Genomic DNA, 23,120 nt, shown 5'->3' on the forward strand with positions numbered 1-23,120 from the left:
GGATGAATCACAAAGTCAAAACGTGGAGCCACTCTCATCTCGTGGTCAGCTCCGGGGGCCAGCTCAACACCGACCGCCAGGTCAATCCAGCCCAACCCAACCCATTTTACTGTGTCATTCCACGCAATTAATCTCTAGCTAATCTCTTGTGAACACGCGTGGACTTCTTCGCATCCCCGACACCACTATAAAACGCGCACCCGCTTCCTCTCCCGTTTGTTCAACTCCACGGCAACTTGGTCTGCTTTTCTTAGCTTCTTCATTCGCTCTCCACCAGTTCCATTCCACGATCAATCTTTCGCGAGCTAGCTTCTTCTTCAATCGTACAGCAGGCTATGGCGATGGAGGGGCCGTCGGTGGAGGTGCCGCCGTACTTCCTTTGCCCGATCTCGCTGGAGATCATGCGGGACCCCGTCACGCTCGCCACCGGCATCACCTACGACCGCTGCAGCATCGAGCGCTGGCTCTCCGACGGCCACGCCACCTGCCCCATCACGCAGCAAAAGCTCGCGGAGGCCGACCGGGAGGCCACGCCCAACCACACGCTCCGCCGCCTCACCCAGGCCTGGTGCGCTCTGCACGCCGTCGAGCGCTTCCCCACCCCGCGCCCGCCCCTTGACGCCTGCCGCGTCGCCGAGATAGTCGAAGAGGGACGCGGCGCCGGCCGGCAGAAGGAGCTGGCCGCGCTCCGGGAGATCAAGGACATCGTCGCCGAGAGCGACCGCAACAGGCGCTGCGTCGAGGCCACGCCCGGGGCCGTCGAGTTCCTCGTCTCTGTCGTCAGGAACCATGCCACCACGTCCAAGTCGGCAGAAGATTTGTCAGAACTGTCGCTGGATTCCCCGACGTCCACGAGCTCGCCGGAGGAGGAAGCGCTCAGCGTCATCTGCTCGCTCAAGCCGTCCAAGAAAAGCCTTGTCCGTATCCTCGAGGAAAACCTAGACTTCTTGGACACACTGGTGTGCATGCTGCGGCGACCGAGCTACCGGTCCCGCTGTTACGGCATCCTCCTGCTGAAGGCGATGGTCTCGGTGATGGAGCCGGCGCGTATCATGGCGGTGAGAACCGAGGTGGTGCAGGAGGTGGTGCGCGTGGTGTCCGACAGGGTGTCCGCCAAGGCGGTGAAGGCCGCGCTGAACGTCTTGTGCCGGCTGTGCCCGTGGGGCCGGAACCGCGTCAAGGCCGCGGAGGCCGGCGCGATGACTGTGCTGGTGGAGCTGCTCCTCGACGACGGTGGGCGGCACCCGACCGAGCTGGCGGTGGTGGCTATCGACCACCTCTGCGGCTGTGCGGAGGGGCGGTCGGACCTGGTGGCGCACCCGGCGGGGCTGGCCATCATGGCCAAGAAGGCTATGCGGGTCTCACTGACCACAACCGAGAGCGCGGTGCGCGCTCTGCACGCCGTGGCAATGCATTCGCCGACACCAGCCGTGCTGCGGGAGATGCTGGCCGTCGGGGTGGTGGCGAAGCTGCTGTTGGTTCTACAAGTGGACGCCGGCGAGCGAGCCAGGGCCAAGGCCAAGGAGCTGCTCAAGATGCACGCTAGGGTTTGGAAGGACTCCCCATGCTTGCAAGTGCACCTCAAGGCATATTACCCTTGCTGATTTCATCACGCCGATCGTCGTTTATTAGGCTGGTCATAGGTAGGGTAACTTAGCTAGTAATATAGCGCATTTCAAGACAAATTTGCTTATGTACATGTAGTTAATGACAAGAGAGGTGTTTGAAGTAACATAACATGTTACTGTAACACAATGCAATCCAAAGCAAATTGAGTCTACAATCTAATAAATGCAATCATATATATGATATTACTTTTCGGATGTTACTTTGCACAATAAAGGTAGTAACATGGACTAGTGCTATATGCATGACACTAATCTAAGTTACTCCCAACTCTATGACTAGCCTAGGAGAAGCACATTGCTCTCTTTTAATTTATGTTGTAATTATCTACAAGAATTGTCATCAATGATTCACATTGCTTAATTGATTGTAAATAACATTTCATCAACAGGAGGAACACATTGCACCCCATGAGTGTTTGCATGTAGTTTAGAAACCGCATGTAATACTTGTTTATTGCAGACAATTATAAAATGAAACCGCCTCTGTGAGAAACACAACTGTTGTTGCTATTTGGAAAATGCCTCCAATGTTTGTTACACTGACCATGAGTTCAGTGTGAGAGTTTCCATTCGCCCCACTTGTGACTGTTTTGAGGGGAGGAAAAGGGGGGGGGGGGGGGTTGCTGCTGATGGTCAATGAATTGGTATGGAGGGTTGTCGCTGAGCACCATTTTGAGAGGGATCACCAATTTGAAGTGGAGGGTGGGCACCATTTAGAGAGGGCGGGGGGGGGGGGGGGGGGTTGCTGCTGATGGTCAATGAATCGGTATGGAGGGTTGTCGCCGAGCACCATTTTGAGAGGGATTATTGCCGCCGGGTCACCAATTTGAAGTGGAGGGTGGGCACCATTTTGAGAGGGGGGCATGTTATTCCTCTGTACCTGAATCGAAGCTATGTACTCCCTTTATTTTGATATACTCTGCATAGTGTAGTTTTGGTGAAGCTATTGCAGATATTAATAAATATGGCTACAAAGTTGGGCAAAGTTCAGAAAAAATATTCATAAGCCAAAGTTAGTATGCAGAGCAAAACAAAACAAATGTGCTAGGTAAATGTTTCAATAATATAATTATGATAAGCAGATAATTTCTTGTAATAGAAGGTTATTATTGTGTTACTTTTGTTATGTTGCAGAGCTGCATCGAGCTTGGATGTATGTCAACAATAGTTTGAGCAATGAGTTCATGGATGGGTTGTTAGTTTTTTCTTTTTCTTTTTTGGAAGCAGCTGACTGAGATAGATTGAGAAGGAAAGTGAATGCATATGTTTCCCATGTTTCGTGTGTCAATATTTGCAAAGTATGAAAAGCACTACAGAGATCCAGACACATTTTATCAAGAGGAGATTCGTGTTGGGATATGAATGTTGGAGTAAACATGGTGAAGGGATAAATGTGCATGGTTGTGAAAGGCCAAATGTCGTGAACATCACACATGATGTTCTCATAATCACTATAATTGATGAGTCCATGCAGGACTCTCGTCATAATATAATAATGACGCACCGACGGATGATGATGACACACCGAAAGAACATGCGGTGCCCCCATGTTTGGTTTTGGTAATTGATGACAATCTCTATGGTCTAATGGTTGCCTCGAGTTATATTTGAAGGTTTTGTCCATAGGCTTTTCTTGGAGTACATGTGTTGGTTTTAAGGAGAGTTTGTGTCGACCAAGGTGCTATTCAAGGAATTATCCAAAGATTGGTCATGTGAGTGTTGAGCTTATTGCAAGCATGTTTTGAAGAAGAAGATTGTATGATCATTCATGTTTACCTTCAAGACATCATCCAAATGAAGAGAGTTGGAAAGATTCAAGGTTGACCAAGACTAAGTCAATAGTGAATCAAGTTGATCAACTCACAAAGCGTAGAAGATATACCGAGAGGGATCAAGTGATCCCATGGTATGGTAAGCGTTGTCCATTAGGCTTTGTGTACTAACCCATGGTCTATGTGAGAGTTCTATGTGGGTTTAGGTATGTGCCCATGAGATAGCATAAAGAGGAAGATATCATACAACCCATGGAGAGGATAACACCAAGTGGTGATCGTCATCAAGATTGCCGTGTGCAAGTTCAAGCGGAGCATCACGAAGAGATCAAATGCTTGAAGCTTGATGTCCATTGTGGTGACAATGGACTTGTGAGGATGTGTGGAAGAGTGGCTCAACCATAGTGGCTTATAGGGGAGCAATCAACTGGTCTTCATCGACCCAATGCAATCGAGAAAGGTGGTCCATCTTGAGGAGGACAAGATCGTCATCATCTAGCTCAAGTGGATCTTGCGCAAGGAAAAGGTTTGCCCTTGGTAGGTTTTCTATTTTACCGGTCTCATGGTGGTAGCTGGGAGACCTTATAGGATCGATTGCCGTACTATCAAGGGGGGCTCTCGATGAGTAGCTTTATCGTATCGTTCGTAGAGAGCTCAAACCATTGCATCCTTGCATCATCTTTCTTGGTTCTTGTTTGGTTCTCTTTGTGAGTTTTGGAGCTTATAGTCATCTTGATGACAAGCTCGAGTTCATCGAAAACGGAGTTCTCTTGCATCTTCTATGATGTTTTCGATGTTGGAGGTTATGCCCGTTCTTCTCTGTTGGAGGTTTCACTCCTCCATTTGTTAGGCATACCTCCCCTGCCTCTTCTTACTATAACCAACAAGTTTGAGTTTGCTCAATTCGGAGCTCATCTGCAGAAGTTGTGACAGTTTAGGCTTTATTGCATCCTCTGTGTTCTCTGTGGTGTACTTGAAAGCCTCTCGTGGTAGTACCGTGGCCAGGGCGGTAGTACCGCTTATCGGCGGTAGTACCGCTGGTACTACCGCCCCTGTTGTGATCTCGACTTTTTCGTGTCTAGTTTTCGTAAAAGACCATGCAGGGGAGCGGTAGTAGGGACGCTGGTAGTACCGCTTGTTTAAGCGGTAGTACCGCTCCTACGTTCGCTCCAACTGCCGCACAGCTCGTTGCCCTCCTCTGTTTTTCCAGCGGCTGTTGGGAGCAGCAGTACCGCTCACTAGCGGTAGTACCTGATAACCCGCAAGTATAGGGGATCGCAACAATTTTCGAGGGTAAAGTATTCAACCCAAATTTATTGATTCGACACAAGGGGAGCCAAAGAATACTCTCAAGTATTAGCAGCTGAGTTGTCAATTCAACCACACCTGGAAACTTAATATCTGCAGCAAAGTATTTAGTAGCAAAGTAATATGATAGTAGTAGTAACGGTAGCAAAAGGTAACACTAGTAAAAGTAATGTTTTTGGTATTTTGTAGTGATGATAACAATAGCAACGGGAAAGTAAATAAGTGAAGAACAATATATGGAAAGCTCGTAGGCAATGGATCGGTGATGGAGAATTATGCCGGATGCGGTTCATCATGTAACAGTCATAACCTAGGGTGACACAGAACTAGCTCCAGTTCATTCATATAATGTAGGCATGTATTCCGAATATAGTCATACGTGCTTATGGAAAAGAACTTGCATGTCATCTTTTGTCCTACCCTCCAGTGGCAGCGGGGTCCTTACGGAAACTAAGGGATATTAAGGCCTCCTTTTAATAGAGTACCGGAACAAAGCATTAACACATAGTGAATACATGAACTCCTCAAACTACGGTCATCACCGGTAAGTATCCCGATTATTTCACTTCGGGGATAACGTATCACAACACATAATAGGTGACTATAGACTTGCAGGATAGGATCAAGAACACTCATATATTGATGAAAACATAATAGGTTCAGATCTGAAATCATGGCACTCGGGCCCTAGTGACAAGCATTAAGCATAGCAAAGTCATAGCAACATCAATCTCAGAACATAGTGGATACTAGGGATCAAACCCTAACAAAACTAACTCGATTACATGATAGATCCCATCCAACCCATCACTGTCCAACAAGCCTATGATGGAATTACTCACGCACGGTGGTGAGCATCACGAAATTGGTGATGGAGGATGGTTGATGATGATGATGGCGACGGATTCCCCTCTCCGGAGCCCCGAACGGACTCCAGATCAGCCCTCCCGAGAGGTTTTAGGGCTTGGCGACGGCTTCGTATCGTAAAACGCGACGAATTCTTCTCTCTGATTTTTTTCTCCCCAAAACACAATATATAGAGTTGGAGTTGGAGTCGAAGGAGCTCCAGGGGGCCCATGAGGTACGGGGCGCGCCCCCCACCCTCGTGGACAGGTGGTGGCCCCCTGGCCTTCATCTTTTGCATGTATTTTTTATATTTTACAAAAAGTTGCTCCGTGAAGTTTCAGGTCATTCCGAGAACATTTGTTTCTGCACATAAATAACACCATGGTAATTCTGCTGAAAACACCGTCAGTCCGGGTTAGTTCCATTCAAATCATGCAAGTTAGAGTCCAAAACAAGGGCAAAAGTGTTTGGAAAAGTAGATACGACGGAGACGTATCAACTCCCCCAAGCTTAAACCTATACTTGTCCTCAAGCAATTCAGTTGACAAACTGAAAGTGATAAAGAAAAACTTTTACAAACTCTGTTTGGTCTTGTTGACGTAAATATGTAAAGCCAGCATTCAAGTTTTCAGCAAAGATTATAACTAACCACATTCGCAATAATGCTTAGGTCTCAAGTTTACTCATATCAATAGCATAATCAACTACCGAGCAATAACAATAAATCTCGGATGACAACACTTTCTCAAAACAATCATAATATGATATAACAAGATGGTATCTCGCTAGCCCTTTCTGAGACCGCATAACATAAATGCAGAGCACCTTTAAAGACCAAGGACTAGCTAGACATTGTAATTCATGGTAAAAGAGATCCAGTCAAGTCATACTCAATGTAAACTAACAATAATGAATGCAAATGATAGCCGTGCTCTCCAACTGGTGCTTTTTAATAAGAGGATGATGACTCAACATGAAAGTAAATAGAAAGGCCCTTCACAGAGGGAAGCAGGGATTTGTAGAGGTGCCAGAGCTCGGTTTTGAAATAGAGATGAATAATATTTTGAGCGGTATACTTTTATTGTCAACATAACAACCAAGAGATGGTGATATCTTCCATGCTACACACATTACAGGCGGTTCCCAAACAGAATGGTAAAGTTTATACTCCCCCTTCCACCAACAAGCATCAATGCATGGCTTGCTCGAAACAACGAGTGCCTCCAACTAACAAGAGTCCCAGGGGGAGTTCTGTTTGCAATTATTTTGATTTAGTTTGCATAAAGCATGGGACTGGGCATCCCGGTGACCAGCCATTTATCTCGTGAGTGAGGAGCGGAGTCCACTCCTCTTGAGAATAACCCGCCTAACATGGAAGATACAGACAGCCCTAGTTGATACATGAGCTATTCGAGCATACAAAACAGGATATTTATTTGAAGGTTTAGAGTTTGGCACATACACATTTACTTGGAACGGCAGGTAGATACCGTATATAGGTAGGTATGGTGCACTCATATGGAATAACATTGGGGTTTAAGGGATTGGATGCACAAGCAGTATTCCCGCTTAGTACAGGTGAAGGCTAGCAAAAGACTAGGAAGCGACCAGCTAGAGAGCGACAACAGTCATGAACATGCATTAAAATTAATCAACATCGAATGCAAGCATGAGTAGGATATAATCCACCATGAACATAAATATCGTGAAGGCTATGTTGATTTTGTTTCAACTACATGTGTGAACATGCTGTTGGAAATATGCCCTAGAGGCAATAATAAAAGGATTATTATTATATTTCCTTGTTCATGATAATTGTCTTTTATTCATGCTATAATTGTGTTATCCGGAAATCGCAATACATGTGTGAATACATAGACACCAACATGTCCCTAGTAAGCCTCTAGTTGACTAGCTCGTTGATCAACAGATAGTCATGGTTTCCTGACTATGGACATTAGATGTCATTGATAACGAGATAACATCATTAGGAGAATGATGTGATGGACAAGACCCAATCCTAAACATAGCACAAGATCGTATAGTTCATTTGCTAGAGTTTTTCCAATGTCAAGTATCTTTTCCTTAGACCATGAGATCGTGTAACTCCCGGATACCGTAGGAGTGCTTTGGGTGTACCAAACGTCACAACGTAACTGGGTGACTAGTAGAAACAGGGCTATGGTCCAGGCCGGCTCAGCCCATTAGTCCCGGTTCAGTGTAGAACCGGGACCAATGTGGGCATTGGTCCCGGTTCGTGAGCCCAGGGGGCCGGCCGGGCCACGTGGGCCATTGGTCCCGGTTCGTCTGGACCTTTTGGTCCCGGTTGGTGGGACGAACCGGGACCAATGGGCCTCACTCCTGGCCCACCACCATTGGTCCCAGTTGGTGGCTTGAACCGGGACCAAAGGCTCCCCTTTAGTCCCGGTTCATGCCACCAACCGGGACCAATGAGGTGCCTATATATACCCCCTCGCGCAAGAGCAGAGCACAGTGCTCTGTTTTTTCTGGCCGAGGGGGAGAGGGCTTTGTGGTGCTCTAGCTCACCTCCTATGCACATGAGGTGTTCGATGGAATGCCCGAGCCACACTACTTAAGCTTTCTCCTCTCGAAGCTCGACCTCCAAGCTCCATTTTCCTCGAGATTTGTCTAGATTTAGCGGTCCGTCACGCCCCGTCCCCGTCTTCACCGCCGTCGATCACCCGCGCCGATCTCATCACCGACACCACCGTGGTGAGCCTCTTGTTCTTATCTTCTTTCTGAAAGGAAAAATATTCTTACTTGTATGTTTAGATAGATACTTGTATCATTTTCTTACATTTATTATTGCATCTTATATAGTGCGATGGTTTTGGTATCCGCCCCCGTCGGCCCTCGTCCTGTCTATGATTCAGATTTGGTATGTATATTATCTTTATAACTATTGGTTCATTTATTGTTTATGAAAATTATGCCGACCAACGTGACATAGATTTTATTTATCTAGGATGTATGTGAATCGGAAATGCCAACCGACCCTATTGTCGAGAGGTTAAATTTAGTTGAAGAAGAAAACAATTTGTTGAAGGAAAAAATAAAAAAAATTGAGGAGGAGAAGATGATATTGGAGTTGCATGTTGCGGATGTCGTCGATGATCACAAGATCAAGATGGATGCAATGCGCTTGAAGATTAGAAAGATTAGAAAATATGCCATTCATACCGAGGCTTGGTATCATTATGCCGTTGGATCAATTGTTACCTTGGTTGCGATTATGATCGCATTTGTTTTCGCATTGAAATGTTTTACATAGTTTCAATGTATGGTTTAATTAATTAGATGCTCTGGAGAGCTATATGTTGTTAGATGAGAACTATGTATGCACTTTGGTTTTAATGTGATGATGAACTTCTATTAATTTGGACACTTAATTATATATAATGCACGCAGATGAACCGGCAATGGATGTACGGTGACAGACACACCCGCGAGTACATTAAGGGCGTGCATGAGTTTCTCGATGCGGCTGAGGCAAACAAGCAGAATGGTTTTATGTGTTGTCCATGCACTGAATGTGGGAATACGAGGTCTTACTCTAACCGGAAAATCCTTCACTCCCACCTGCTTTACAAGGGTTTCATGCCACACTATAATGTTTGGACGAGGCACGGAGAAATAGGGGTTATGATGGAAGACGTCGAAGAAGAAGAGTACGATGACAACTATGTGCCCCCTGAATACGGTGATGCTGCAACGGGGGGAGCTGGTGAAGATCAAGAGGAACCAGACGATGTGCCCAATGATGCTGCCACGGGTGAAGCTGCTGAAGATCAAGAGGAACCAGACGATGTGCCCGATGATGATGATCTCCGCCGGGTCATTGTCGATGCAAGGACGCAATGCATTAGTCAAAAGGAGAAGCTGAAGTTCGATCGCATGTTAGAGGATCACAAAAAAGGGTTATACCCCAATTGCGAAGATGGCAACACAAAGCTCGGTACCGTACTGGAATTGCTGCAGTGGAAGGCAGAGAATGCTGTGGCTGACAAAGGATTTGAGAAGCTACTGAAAATATTGAAGAAGAAGCTTCCAAAGGATAACGAATTGCCCGACAGTACATACGCAGCAAAGAAGGTCGTATGCCCTCTAGGATTGGAGGTGGAGAAGATACATGCATGCCCTAATGACTGCATCCTCTACCGCGGTGCATACAAGGATCTGAACGCATGCCCGGTATGCGGTGCGTTGCGGTATAAGATCAGACGAGATGACCCTGGTGATGTTGACGGCGAGCCCCTCAGGAAGAGGGTTCCTGCGAAGGTGATGTGGTATGCTCCTATAATACCACGGTTGAAACGTCTGTTCAGAAACGAAGAGCATGCCAAGTTGATGCGATGGCACAGTGAGAACCGAAAGAAAGATGGGAAGTTGAGAGCACCCGCTGACGGGTCGCAGTGGAGAAAAATCGAGAGAAAGTACTGGGATGAGTTTGCAAAGGACCCAAGGAATGTATGGTTTGCTTTAAGCGCGGATGGCATTAATCCTTTCGGGGAGCAGAGCAGCAATCACAGCACCTGGCCCGTGACTCTATGTATGTATAACCTTCCTCCTTGGATGTGCATGAAGCGGAAGTTCATTATGATGCCAGTTCTCATCCAAGGCCCTAAGCAACCCGGCAACGAAATTGATGTGTACCTAAGGCCATTAGTTGAAGAACTTTTACAGCTGTGGAATGGAAACGGTGTACGTACGTGGGATGAGCACAGACAGGAGGAATTTAACCTTAAGGCGTTGCTGTTCGTGACCATCAACGATTGGCCCGCTCTCAGTAACCTTTCAGGACAGACAAACAAAGGATACCACGCATGCACGCACTGTTTAGATGACACTGAAAGTATATACCTGGACAAATGCAGGAAGAATGTGTACCTGGGCCATCGTCGATTTCTTCCGACCAACCATCAATGTCGAAAGAAAGGCAAGCATTTCAAAGGCGAGGCAGATCACCGGAAGAAGCCCGCCATGCGCACCGGTGATCACGTGCTTGCTATGGTCAATGATTTACACTACGTAATCTTTGGAAAGGGTCCCGGTGGACTAGCTGTTCGAATGACGCTGAGGGACACGCACCCATGTGGAAGAAGAAATCTATATTTTGGGACCTACCCTACTGGAAAGACCTAGAGGTCCGCTCCTCAATCGACGTGATGCACGTGACGAAGAACCTTTGCGTGAACCTGCTAGGCTTCTTGGGCGTGTATGGGAAGACAAAAGATACACCTGAGGCACGAGAGGACCTGCAACGTTTGCACGAAAAAGACGGCATGCCTCCGAAGCAGTATAAAGGTCCTGCCAGCTACGCTCTTACGAAAGAAGAGAAAGAAATCTTCTTTGAATGCCTGCTCAGTATGAAGGTCACGACTGGCTTCTCGTCGAATATAAAGGGAATAATAAATATGCCAGAGAAAAAGTTTCAGAACCTAAAGTCTCATGACTGCCACGTGATTATGACGCAACTGCTTTCGGTTGCATTGAGGGGGCTTCTACCGGAAAACGTCCGATTAGCCATTGTGAAGCTATGTGCATTCCTCAATGCAATCTCTCAGAAGGTGATCGATCCAGAAATCGTACCAAGGCTAAGGAGTGATGTGGCGCAATGTCTTGTCAGTTTCGAGCTGGTGTTCCCACCATCCTTCTTCAATATCATGACGCACGTCCTAGTTCATCTAGTCGACGAGATTGTCATCCTGGGGCCCGTATTTCTACACAATATGTTCCCCTTTGAGAGGTTCATGGGAGTCCTAAAGAAATATGTCCGTAACCGCGCTAGGCCAGAAGGAAGCATCTCCATGGGCCATCAAACAGAGGATGTTATCGGGTTTTGTGTTGACTTCATTCCTGGCCTTAACAAGATAGGTCTCCCTAAATCGCGGTATGAGGGGAGACTGACTGGAAAAGGCACTCTTGGAAGAGACTCAATAATATGCAGGGACGGATATTCTTGGTCTCAAGCACACTACACAGTTCTACAGAACTCTACCTTGGTGACCCCGTATGTCGATGAACACAAGAACAGTCTGCGCTCCAAACACCCGGAGCAGTGCGACGACTGGATTACATGTGAACACATCAGGACTTTCAGCAGTTGGTTGGAAACACGTCTCAGAGGTGACAACACTGTTTGTGATGAGTTGTACTTGTTGTCCAGGGGACCATCTTTGACTGTATTGACTTACAAAGGATACGAGATAAATGGGAATACATTTTACACGATCGCCCAAGATCAAAAGAGCACCAACCAAAACAGCGGTGTCCGCTTTGATGCAGCAACCGAGAGCGGAAAGGACACATATTATGGTTACATAGTGGACATATGGGAACTTGACTACGGACCTGATTTTAAGGTCCCTTTGTTTAAGTGCAAATGGGTCAATCTGTTAGGCGGCGGGGTACAGGTAGACCCACAGTACGGAATGACAACAGTGGATCTGAAAAATCTTGGGTACACTGACGAACCGTTCGTCCTAGCCAATGATGTGGCACAGGTTATCTATGTGAAGGACATGTCTACCAAACCGAGAAAAAGAAAAGATAAGGAAGCGAATACATCATACGATGAGCCAAAGCGCCACATAGTTCTTTCAGGAAAAAGGGACATCCTGGGAGTGGACGGCAAGACAGACATGTCTGAAGATTATGAAAAGTTTCATGAAATTCCTCCCTTCAATGTCAAGGCTGACCCAAGCATCCTGATAAACAATGAAGATTATCCATGGTTACGGCGCAATAAGCAAATGACACAAGCGAAGAAAAAGTGAAGACTTTCTCCCGCAACTATTATGATGATACCATGCCAAATTTGTAACAGACGAACATGCTACCATTGTCCGTTTTGTACATGCACATGCTATGTGGGTGAAATTATGATACCATCCCAACTTTCAACTTTTTCAGAGTTCATTTGAAATGCTTTCATGTCTTATGGTTTGAAAATTCGATACTTCAAAAGTGATTGTCCATTTTGTACACGAAGTGCATCAAGTTTTTGTCGTAACCCTCTCTACTTTTTGGAACATGCTATGTGGGTGAAATGATGATACCATGCCAACTTTCAACCTTTTCAGAGTTCATTTTGGAATGCTTTCCAATTTCAGAGTCATTTAGCTCAAAGAATGAATTAATAGCAAACAGAATAAACTACAAAACTTTTATGAAAATAAAAACAATCAATTAAAATATTATGTTATGATCAACTAAAATAAAACTATAATATTCTTCAATAGCAAAAAGAATATAATTTTTGTGACCTAAAATCAAACAAGTATTTAATTGTAAGTATAAATAAAAAATAAATAGCAAAGAAGAAATTTTTTCTAATTTTATAGTAAAGTTATTCATAAACTAGTGATTCACACAAATTTTTAAAAATTCAAATTTAAACTATTTAAAATTTAAAACTAATGGCACTAACAGAAAGTTTATAATTTTTGTGACCTAAAAGCAAAAAGAAATCACTAAAAAACTGTAAGTATTTAGTTGTAAGTAGAAATAAAAAATAAATAGAAAAAAAATTCTATTTTTATAGTAAAGTTATTCATAAACTAGTGATTCACACAAATTTTCAAAAATTCAAATTTAAACTATTTAAAATTTAAAACTAATGGCACTAACAGAAAGTTTATAATTTTTGTGACCTAAAAGCAAAAAGAAATCAGTAAAAAACTGTAAGTATTTAGTTTTAAGTAGAAATAAAAAATAAATAGAAAAAAAATTCTATTTTTATAGTAAAGTTATTCATAAACTATTGATTCACACAAATTTTTAAAAAATCAAATTTAAACTATTTAAAATTTAAAACTAATGGCACTAACAGAAAGTTTATAATTTTTGTGACCTAAAAGCAAAAAGAAATCACTAAAAAACTATAAGTATTTAGTTTTAAGTAGAAATAGAAAAATAAAAAACCAAAAAAAATATAGAAATAAAAAAGAAAAAACCAAAAAAAATGCCTCCTATTGGGCCTCCACGGCCTGAATACGACTAGAAACTCTACATGGGCTAGGATTCAGGCCTGCAGAAGGTCCAATAGGCCCACAGGCAGTAGCAAGTTTAGGCCCGAAAGCCTGCATTAGGGAGGAGCTCGAATGGGTAGGAACACCAGCGCTTATAAACCAGTGCCGGCGCCCTTCAGCTAGCGATGTTGGTGCCACGAACCGTGACCAATGCCCCCCTTTAGTCCCGGTTGGTTCCACCAACCGGGACCAAAGGCCGCCGCTTCCCGCCCTTTGGGCTGCTGAAAATTGGCCTTTGGTCCCGGTTCGTGGCACCAACCGGGACTAAAGGGGGCATTAGTCCCGGTTTGTGCCACCAACCGGGACCAATGCTCCGTCTATATAAGCCACACTTGTGAAAATTTTGGTTCAGTTTCTTCGATCCCGCCCCGACGTCGCCGCCAGGCTGCCCCTGTGCTCGCCTCGCCGTCGCCGCCGTTGCCCCTACCCCGCCCCCGAGCGCGCCCTGCCTCACCGTCGTCGCCGGCCGCCCGTCCACCGCCCCCGAGCACCCCCTGCGCCACCGAGCCCATCCACCGCCCCCGAGCACCCCCTGTGCCCCCGAGCCCGTCCGCCGCCGCCGAGCGCGCCCCGCCGTCGCCCTCGCCCTCGTCGACCCCGAGCCCGTCCTCGTCGCCGTCGCCCCCGACGCCGGCCGCCCGCGTCTCCTTCCCGATCCCTCCGGGAGAGGTAGCTACCGCCCCATCCTCCCCCCTTCCTTCTTCCCTGCTCCTTAATTTGCAAAATATTGATATGATGTAGATGTATGTATGAGTTGGGGAGAAAGTTTATAATTTTTGTTCATATATACTGTACATGTATGTATGATGAATTTTGATATTTTTTTGTTCATATATAATGTAGATGTATATGTATGTATGGCATGATATCGATGGATGTATGTATTAAGAACATTCATAGAAAAAAATGTCCCCCTCCGGTTCACTCGGGAACACTAACTATCTCGGAGAAAAAAATGTTATCGGGGAAAAAAATGTTATCGGGGTCGAGGGGAAAAAAATGTTATCGGGGTCGAGGGTCGTCGAACATGAGAGGAAGAAGAGGATAAAAAGAAGAGGAAGAAGAAAAAAAGAGGAGAAGAAAGAATAGAGGAGCTTCTCCTCTATTCTTTCTTCTCCTCTTTTTTTTCTTCTTCTTCATCTTTTTTTTATCAGGAGGGGTCGACGGTCGCCTAGGGGTCGAGGGTGGGAGGGGGGTCGAGAACGCCGGACATTCATGAGAGAGGCGAGGAAGAAGGGGAAGAAGAGGGAGAAGAAGAGGAGAGGAAGAAGAGGAAGTCTTCTCCTCTATTCTTTCTTCTCTTCTTTTTTCTTCTTCTTCTTCCTCTTTATTTTATCGGGAACGAGGGTCGTCGAGAGGTCGAGGAGCGGTAGAGGAGAAACCCTAAATAGAAAGTATCGTCGGTGTGAGATACATGTACCGTCGGTGTCGGACACTACACCCACATCCCACAAGTGGCGCGGGCTTCGACGCCCACGTCACTTGTGGGACGTGGATGTAGTGTCCGACACCGAAGGCCACATGTATCTCACACCCACGATACTTGCTAGCTATTTAGGGTTTCCTCTACCAAAAAGAAGAGGAGAAATAAATAAGAAGAAGAAAAAAGAAGAAAAAGAAGAGGAGAAGAAGAAAGGAATAGAGGAGAAGAAGAGAAAAATAGAATATATATTCTATTTTCTCTTTTCTCCTCTATTCCTTTCTTCTTCTCTTTTTTTTCTTCTTTTTTTTCTTCGACACGTGGGGGGGGGGGTCGAGAACGCCGGACATTCATGAGAGAGGCGAGGAAGAATGGGAAGAAGAGGGAGAAGAAGAGGAGAGGAAGAAGAGGAAGTCTTCTCCTCTATTCTTTCTTCTCTTTTTTTTTACTTCTTCTTCTTCCTCTTTATTTTATCGGGAACGAGGGTCATCGAGAGGTCGAGGAGCGGTAGAGGAGAAACCCTAAATAGAAAGTATCGTCGGTGTGAGATACATGTACCGTCGGTGTCGGACACTACACCCACATCCCACAAGTGGCGCGGGCTTCGACGCCCACGTCACTTGTGGGACGTGGATGTAGTGTCCGACACCGAAGGCCACATGTATCTCACACCCATGATACTTGCTAGCTATTTAGGGTTTCCTCTACCGAAAAGAAGAGGAGAAATAAATAAGAAGAAGAAAAAAGAAGAAAAAGAAGAGGAGAAGAAGAAAGGAATAGAGGAGAAGAAGAGAAAATAGAATATATATTCTATTTTCTCTTTTCTCCTCTATTCCTTTCTTCTTATCCTCTTTTTTTTCTTCTTTTTTTTCTTCGACACGTGGCGGGGGGGTCGAGAACGCCGGACATTCATGAGAGAGGCGAGGAAGAAGGGGAAGAAGAGGGAGAAGAAGAGGAGAGGAAGAAGAGGAAGTCTTCTCCTCTATTCTTTCTTCTCTTTTTTTTACTTCTTCTTCTTCCTCTTTATTTTGTCGGGAACGAGGGTCGTCGAGAGGTCGAGGAGCGGTAGAGGAGAAACCCTAAATAGAAAGTATCGTCGGTGTGAGATACATGTACCGTCGGTGTCGGACACTACACCCACATCCCACAAGTGGCGCAGGCTTCGACGCCCACGTCACTTGTGGGATGTGGATGTAGTGTCCGACACCGAAGGCCACATGTATCTCACACCCACGATACTTGCTAGCTATTTAGGATTTCCTCTACCGAAAAGAAGAGGAGAAATAAATAAGAAGAAGAAAAAAGAAGAAAAAGAAGAGGAGAAGAAGAAAGGAATAGAGGAGAAGAAGAGAAAAATAGAATATATATTCTATTTTCTCTTTTCTCCTCTATTCCTTTCTTCTTCTCCTCTTTTTTTTCTTCTTTTTTTTCTTCGACACGTGGGGGGGGGGTCGAGAACGCCGGACATTCATGAGCGAGGCGAGGAAGAAGGGGAAGAAGAGGGAGAAGAAGAGGAGAGGAAGAAGAGGAAGTCTTCTCCTCTATTCTTTCTTCTCTTCTTTTTTCTTCTTCTTCTTCCTCTTTATTTTATCGGGAACGAGGGTCGTCGAGAGGTCGAGGAGCGGTAGAGGAGAAACCCTAAATAGAAAGTATCGTCGGTGTGAGATACATGTGGGACATGGATGTAGTGTCCGACACCGAAGGCCACATGTATCTCACACCCACGATACTTGCTAGCTATTTAGGGTTTCCTCTACCGAAAAGAAGAGGAGAAATAAATAAGAAGAAGAAAAAAGAAGAAAAAGAAGAGGAGAAGAAGAGAGGAATAGTGGAGAAGAAGAGAAAATAGAATATATTCTATTTTCTCTTTTCTCCACTATTCCTTTCTTCTTCTCCTCTTTTTTTTCTTCTTTTCTTCTTCTTATTCTTCTTCTTCTTCTTCTTCTTCTTCTTATTCTTATTAGCCGGAAGTAGAGAGAGGTTTCCTAGTGTCAAAGTATTGAAGAAATCCATGCCTTCATCATTAGCCGGAAGTAACCAGGGCATGTTGGTACGAAGTTCTGCAAAGTTGTTCTGGAACGGAGTCCCGGATAGAATAATCCGCCTTTTGGTACGAATTCAGCAAAGGCCTTCCAAATAGCGATATTCGGAAGGCTCTTGCTGAACTTTGTACCAAAAAGCGAATTATCCTATCTGGGACTCCGTTCCAGAACAACTTTGAAGAGCTTCGTACCATCATGCACATGTTACTTTCGCCTAATGATGAAGACATGGTTTTGTTGAATCCCCTTCACACTAGGCAACCTCCCGACCCCTCGGCGATCCTATCGAACATGAGAGGAAGAAGAGGATAAAAAAAGAAGAGGAAGAAGAAAAAAAGAGGAGAAGAAAGAATAGAGGAGATCTTCTCCTCTATTCTTTCTTCTCCTCTTATTTTTCTTCTTCTTCCTCTTTTTTTATCGGGAACGAGGGTCGTCGAGGGACATAGATGTAGTGTCGTCGTTGTCGATATATACCCCCTCCCGATAGCTTACTATGATTAGGTAGCTAGTTCTACGTTTGGCACTAATATATCCATCTGTCATGTTTGAATAATAATTGCCATGTTGTAAATATTTGTAGAAACTATGGACACCGCCCTAGACGAAGCAACAAAAGAAGCGTTGTTGAGGGACATAATCGCAGAAGGAAGTGATGCCATCTCGTTGTTTCTCAACGAAACCGATGGTCTGGAAGGAGAGGGTGAACAAGCTGGCTACGGTGACCTAATGCCGGTGCAAGAAGAAGAACATGAGGACGGCTCCGGTGACCCAATGCCGGTGCAAGAAGGAGACCGTGATGACGGCTCCGGTGACCGAACCGAGTCCGGCCAGGTATATATATTAGTTAAGCCTATGCTGACTAGCTGATTGATGCATTCATTGTTTTGGTATGTACACATATTAATTAAGTCTTTGTTCTTTTTTCTAGCCCTCCGAATCGAGCACAACTTCGGTAAAGAGACGAGGCCCGAAGAAAAAGTTGAGCTCGGATGAAAAGTTTGAGATCATAGCAATCGCGCCCGACGGCCAACCTATTGAACCCCTCCGGACAAAGAGCGCATTTGTTGCTCAGTGCGGGGTTCTGGTTAGGGACAAGATCCCGATAAGCATCCAGCAATGGTTTAAGCCGGCTACAGAAGACCCTGAGGTGTCTTATGTCAATGATATGCAGAAAAATGATCTTTGGACTGAGCTGAAGTCAAATTTCACCCTACCGCCTGAGGATAATCCAGAGAACCCAGTTAAAGAGAAATTAATCAAGTCTTTTGCTCTGAAGAGGATGGCAGAACTATTCAGGAGGTGGAAGAAAGAGCTGAATAAGTTTGTCGAAAATAATGAGACACCAGAATTCAAGGGCAGATATGAGAAGATCAGAGATCACTGGCCCGCATTTGTGGCCCACAAGACATCAGAAAAGAGTAAGAAGATGTCGGCGACAAACAAGCAAAATGCTGCGAAGAAGAAGCTTCACCATCGCACGGGGTCAGGTGGCTACCTCGTAGCCCGGCCTAAGTGGTCCAAGACTGAGAATGATCTGGTTCATAAAGGGATCGAACCAGAGACAATTAACTGGCCAGACCGTTGCCGGACTTGGTTCTTCGGGGCTGGCGGAACACTGGACCCTGTAACAGGGAAGTGCATTTGGACGAACGATCAAATGGACATACCAGTCAGTAAGCTTAAGCAGTATATCGAAGCAGCGCAGGAAGGGACGTTCTTTCCAGACAGAGAGAACGACGAGATCACAATGGCCCTCGGAAATCCTGAGCACCCTGGACGGACACGAGGCACGCCAGGCTCCATTCCGTGGAAGGTTGGGTTTCCGAACACAGGCGGTTACAAATCCCATGAGAGGAGGAAAAAAGTGCAGCAGACCCAAATACAGGCGCTGCAAGCAAGGGTAGACGCGATAGAGGAACGAGAAGAAAATCGCAGCAAACGTACTGCCGAAGCCTCCCCCGAAGCTACCCCGCCATCTCAGCGCAGAAGCAGCGTGGCTTCCACCGAGCTGCTTCAGCTGGAGCATGCCTTGACGGCTCCTGCCAGCTATCCCGTGGATGCTATAACGGAGTCTCAAAATTGCCACCTTATGACGCAATGGATGAATTTGAAGGTCAAGGTGGCTGTTGGCTCTGTTTATCCTACTGAACCCGGCGCAACTTTTCACTGCCGGCCGATTCCAGAAGGATATGCTAGGGTGATGGTGGATGAGATAACGGAGGGATTTGAGGACCTCCAGCTTGACCACCCTACCGGTGAAGGGGAGACTCGGCTGGGGTCTGCTCTGAAGACTCCATGCCTATGGCGGAAGGAGCTCATCAACCTTCCGAACTGGACGCCACCGCCTCCTCCTCCTCCTCCGGCGAGTCAGGGCACTCCGCCTCCACCGCCTCCTCCTCCGGCGAGTGACGATCAGGGCCCTCGGCCGGCTCCTTCTCCGGCGCGTGGCGGCACTCCGCCTCCTTCTCCGCCTGCGCCGACGCGCCCGAGCAGCCAGCCTCCTCCTTCTCCGCCTCGTCAGCAAGGGCGGAAGAGACCTGCCGCCGCTCCAGCTGCTCCGGCGCATCGTAGTCCTTCTCCTCCGCCGCTTAAGCAAGTAAAGAAGACAACCGCTCCGTCTGCTCGGTCGGCGTCTAGCAGTACAACCAGAGGCGGGAGGACATACAGATTCGGTCCTTCTCTGAAGACTCCAGAGAAGTTACCATATGAGAGGACCCTGGAGGAGAACGCCGAGATCGCGCGAGAAGAAGTGAGGAACTTCTTTGAAGGGGTGAAAGCAAAGAAACATCCACCTCCGGAGGAGAAGGTAGATCGGGTGAAAGTGAAGCGCACTCTGGCTGCCCTGACAAAACCACCGAAGTCTGATCCGCCGAAAGGAAACTATGACCGCATTATTGGAAAGGAATTTGCCGAAGCGGAGCGGTCGGGAAGTACTGTCAGTGATCAAAGGCTGAAAGAACGACGAGCTGGGAAACAAATTGCCCAGCTCGGCGAACAAGCGAAGCAATCGTGCCCCCCGCTCAAGGTGCCTAGCCACAACGTCGATAATGATCCGAGGATGGTGCCCGGTTATAGCAATCTTGCAGATTACCTGCCCGACGAAGTACATTATGAACCCATGGAGGTGCAAATACAAAGATACGAGTACGGGAAGCCTCTCGTCAAAGATGAAAGATCTCTATCAACGATGATGCGAAGATTGCATGATTGGTACTTGAAAATCTGCAGAGACTCTGGGGGGAGGAGTACTTTGTATGTGAAAGTTAAAAAGGAGCATGACCTCGTTGGAATTGATCTGTTGCCTGTTCCATTTGAGGAGTTCTATCAGTTTTTCAATCAATTGGCCCTCGATAAAACAACGGTCGCCTGCTACTGTCTGTAAGTAGTACTACTTCTGTCATTAAGTTTCTCTATATAGCTTAGCTCTTTCATTGCATGTATTTATAATCATCCTCACTATATTATGCAGATTGAAGATCGCCGAATTGAAGAAAAGACAAGTCGGTGATATTGGGTTCATTAACACATATCTCATAGATGCAACTCAGGTTAAACTTCATGCCGCAGCTACCGAGGCCAACTTGCTACGATCGTTCGTAATAAATCAAAACAAAGATATAATACTCTTTCCTTACAACTTCAGGTGAGTGTTACTGTCTTGTGCGTATTCGGTTTCCCTTATATATTAGTCAAGGTTATAGTAATGTAATTCATGAGTTATGCATGTGTGTGCAGTTTCCACTATATTCTCCTAGAGATTAAGCTTGAGCAGGGAGTAGTAACCGTCTTGGACTCTAAACGAAAAGATCCCAAGGAGTATGCGGACATGACTGAAATCCTCAAGAAGTAAGTTAAATCGATCATTATCCACCATATCAGCAACTTTGTTCATTTCCTGATATCAAGTAATTGTTTTCTTTGTCCGGCAGGGTTTGGAGAAAATTCACCAAAACAGTTCCGGGACTGCCGAAGGAGCTGGAATTTAGACACCCGAAAGTAAGTACTATAGTAGCATGTTCCGCGCATCTCCTAGTGATTCAAGCGCTAGTTTCATCAATACCATTTAGCATTCTTGCTTATCAGTTTGATTGACCTCTATTTCTTGTAAAGTGGTTGTGGCAGGAACAAGGGAATGATTTCTGTGGATACTACATCTGCGAGTCCATCCGCCACACGACCTGTGAGCGGGGCGGGTACTCTAACGAACAATATGAAGTACGTAAATAACAACATTCACAATTTTATTTTATTACCATCATTTGTGTTGAGTTTCATTCATTTATATATATATATATGTATTGACCCCCTTCTTCAAATTAGATGTTTCGGAAGCGGGATGAACTCCTAGCACCAGCTCGCATGCGAGCAATTCAAGAGGAATTGGCGGCATTCTTTCTTGACCACGTGATCCCTGAAGACGGAGAATTCTATGTGGACCCTGAGTCCGTATGATTATATTTGTAAGAGATAATTATTGTATATATGTAGCCGGTAGTGTCAGATAGATATACGAGAACTTGTTGTTCGACCAATCTCTCGGAGAAGGAGAGGTGGTCGATATCACTTCTCTCTGTATATATGCATATATGTTCATGACGATCTTCTGTTTCCTTCGTTTGCTTACTAGCTAGCTAGCGTGTCTAGTCCTCTCTATATACGTATGTATAGTACGTAGCGTCCACCAAGCACGGACATAACAGAGGACACTTCTCTCTATTAATTATAACTAGCTAATACAATATATGAAACACCTAAATTAACCCCCCAAAACCCCCAACCCCCCCCCCTTTCAAAGAAAAACAAAAACCCCAGCCACAGAAGTGCTGACGCGTGGATGCCTATTGGTCCCGGTTGGTGCCACCAACCGGGACCAAAGGGTCTCCTGACTGGGCTCTGCGCACTGCCCACGTGGAGGGCCTTTAGTCCCGGTTCTGGATTGAACCGTGACTAAAGCGGGGAGGTATTAGTACTGACACTTTAGTCCCAGTTCCGGAACCGGGACTAAAGGCCCTTACGAACTGGGACTATAGGCCCTTTTTCTACCAGTATCTCCGAAAGTGTCTGTTGGGTTGACACGGATCAAGACTGTGATTTGTCACTCCGTATGACAGAGAGGTATCTCTGGGCCCACTTGGTAATGCATCATCATAATGAGCTCAAAGTGACCAAGTGTCTGGTCACGGGATCATGCATTACGGTACGAGTAAAGTGACTTGCCGGTAATGAGATTGAACAAGGTATTGGGACACCGACGATCGAATCACGGGCAAGTAACGTACCGATTGACAAAGGGAATTGTATACGGGGTTGCTTGATGTTGGAAATATGCCCTAGAGGCAACAATAAATTGGTTATTATTATATTTCCTTGTTCATGATAATCGTTTATTGGCCATGCTAGAATTGTATTGATAGGAAACTCAGATACATGTGTGGATACATAGACAACACCATGTCCCTAGTAAGCCTCTAGTTGACTAGCTCGTTGATCAATAGATGGTTACGGTTTCCTGACCATGGACATTGAATGTCATTGATAACGGGATCACATCATTAGAAGAATGATGTGATGGACAAGACCCAATCCTAAGCCTAGCACAAAGATCATGTAGTTCGTATGCTAAAGCTTTTCTAATGTCAAGTATCATTTCCTTAGTCCATGAGATTGTGCAACTCCCGGATACCGTAGGAATACTTTGGGTGTGCCAAACGTCACAACGTAACTGGGTGGCTATAAAGGTACACTACAGGTATTTCCGAAAGTGTCTGTTGGGTTGGCACGAATCGAGACTGGGATTTGTCACTCCATGTGACGGAGAGGTATCTCTGGGCCCACTCGGTAGGACATCATCATAATGTGCACAATGTGATCAAGGAGTTGATCACGGGATGATGTGTTACGAAACGAGTAAAAGAGACTTGCCTGTAACGAGATTGAACAAGGTATCGGGATACCGATGATCGAATCTCAGGCAAGTATCGTACCGCTAGACAAAGGGAATTGTATACGGGATTGATTAAGTCCTTGACATCGTGGTTCATCCGATGAGATCA

General features: G+C 45.7%; 1 protein-coding gene across 1 annotated transcript; it reads left to right on the forward strand.

Annotated features, from left to right (window-relative positions):
- The first annotated feature begins 235 nt into the window (after positions 1 to 235).
- LOC123131310 (E3 ubiquitin-protein ligase PUB23) lies at positions 236 to 1,783 on the forward strand. The gene has a single exon (XM_044551009.1). The coding sequence runs from the start codon at positions 336 to 338 to the stop codon at positions 1,602 to 1,604; it is 1,269 nt and encodes a 422-aa protein (XP_044406944.1). The 5' UTR covers positions 236 to 335; the 3' UTR covers positions 1,605 to 1,783.
- The last annotated feature ends 21,337 nt before the right edge of the window (positions 1,784 to 23,120 follow it).

This window comes from Triticum aestivum, chromosome 6A (genome assembly GCF_018294505.1).
Source record: "Triticum aestivum cultivar Chinese Spring chromosome 6A, IWGSC CS RefSeq v2.1, whole genome shotgun sequence".
Classification (NCBI taxonomy): domain Eukaryota; kingdom Viridiplantae; phylum Streptophyta; class Magnoliopsida; order Poales; family Poaceae; genus Triticum; species Triticum aestivum.

Excerpts from the sequence above, each read along its gene's own strand:
- LOC123131310 (XM_044551009.1), top strand. The coding sequence starts at position 336 with ATGGCGATGGAGGGGCCGTCGGTGGAGGTGCCGCCGTACTTCCTTTGC.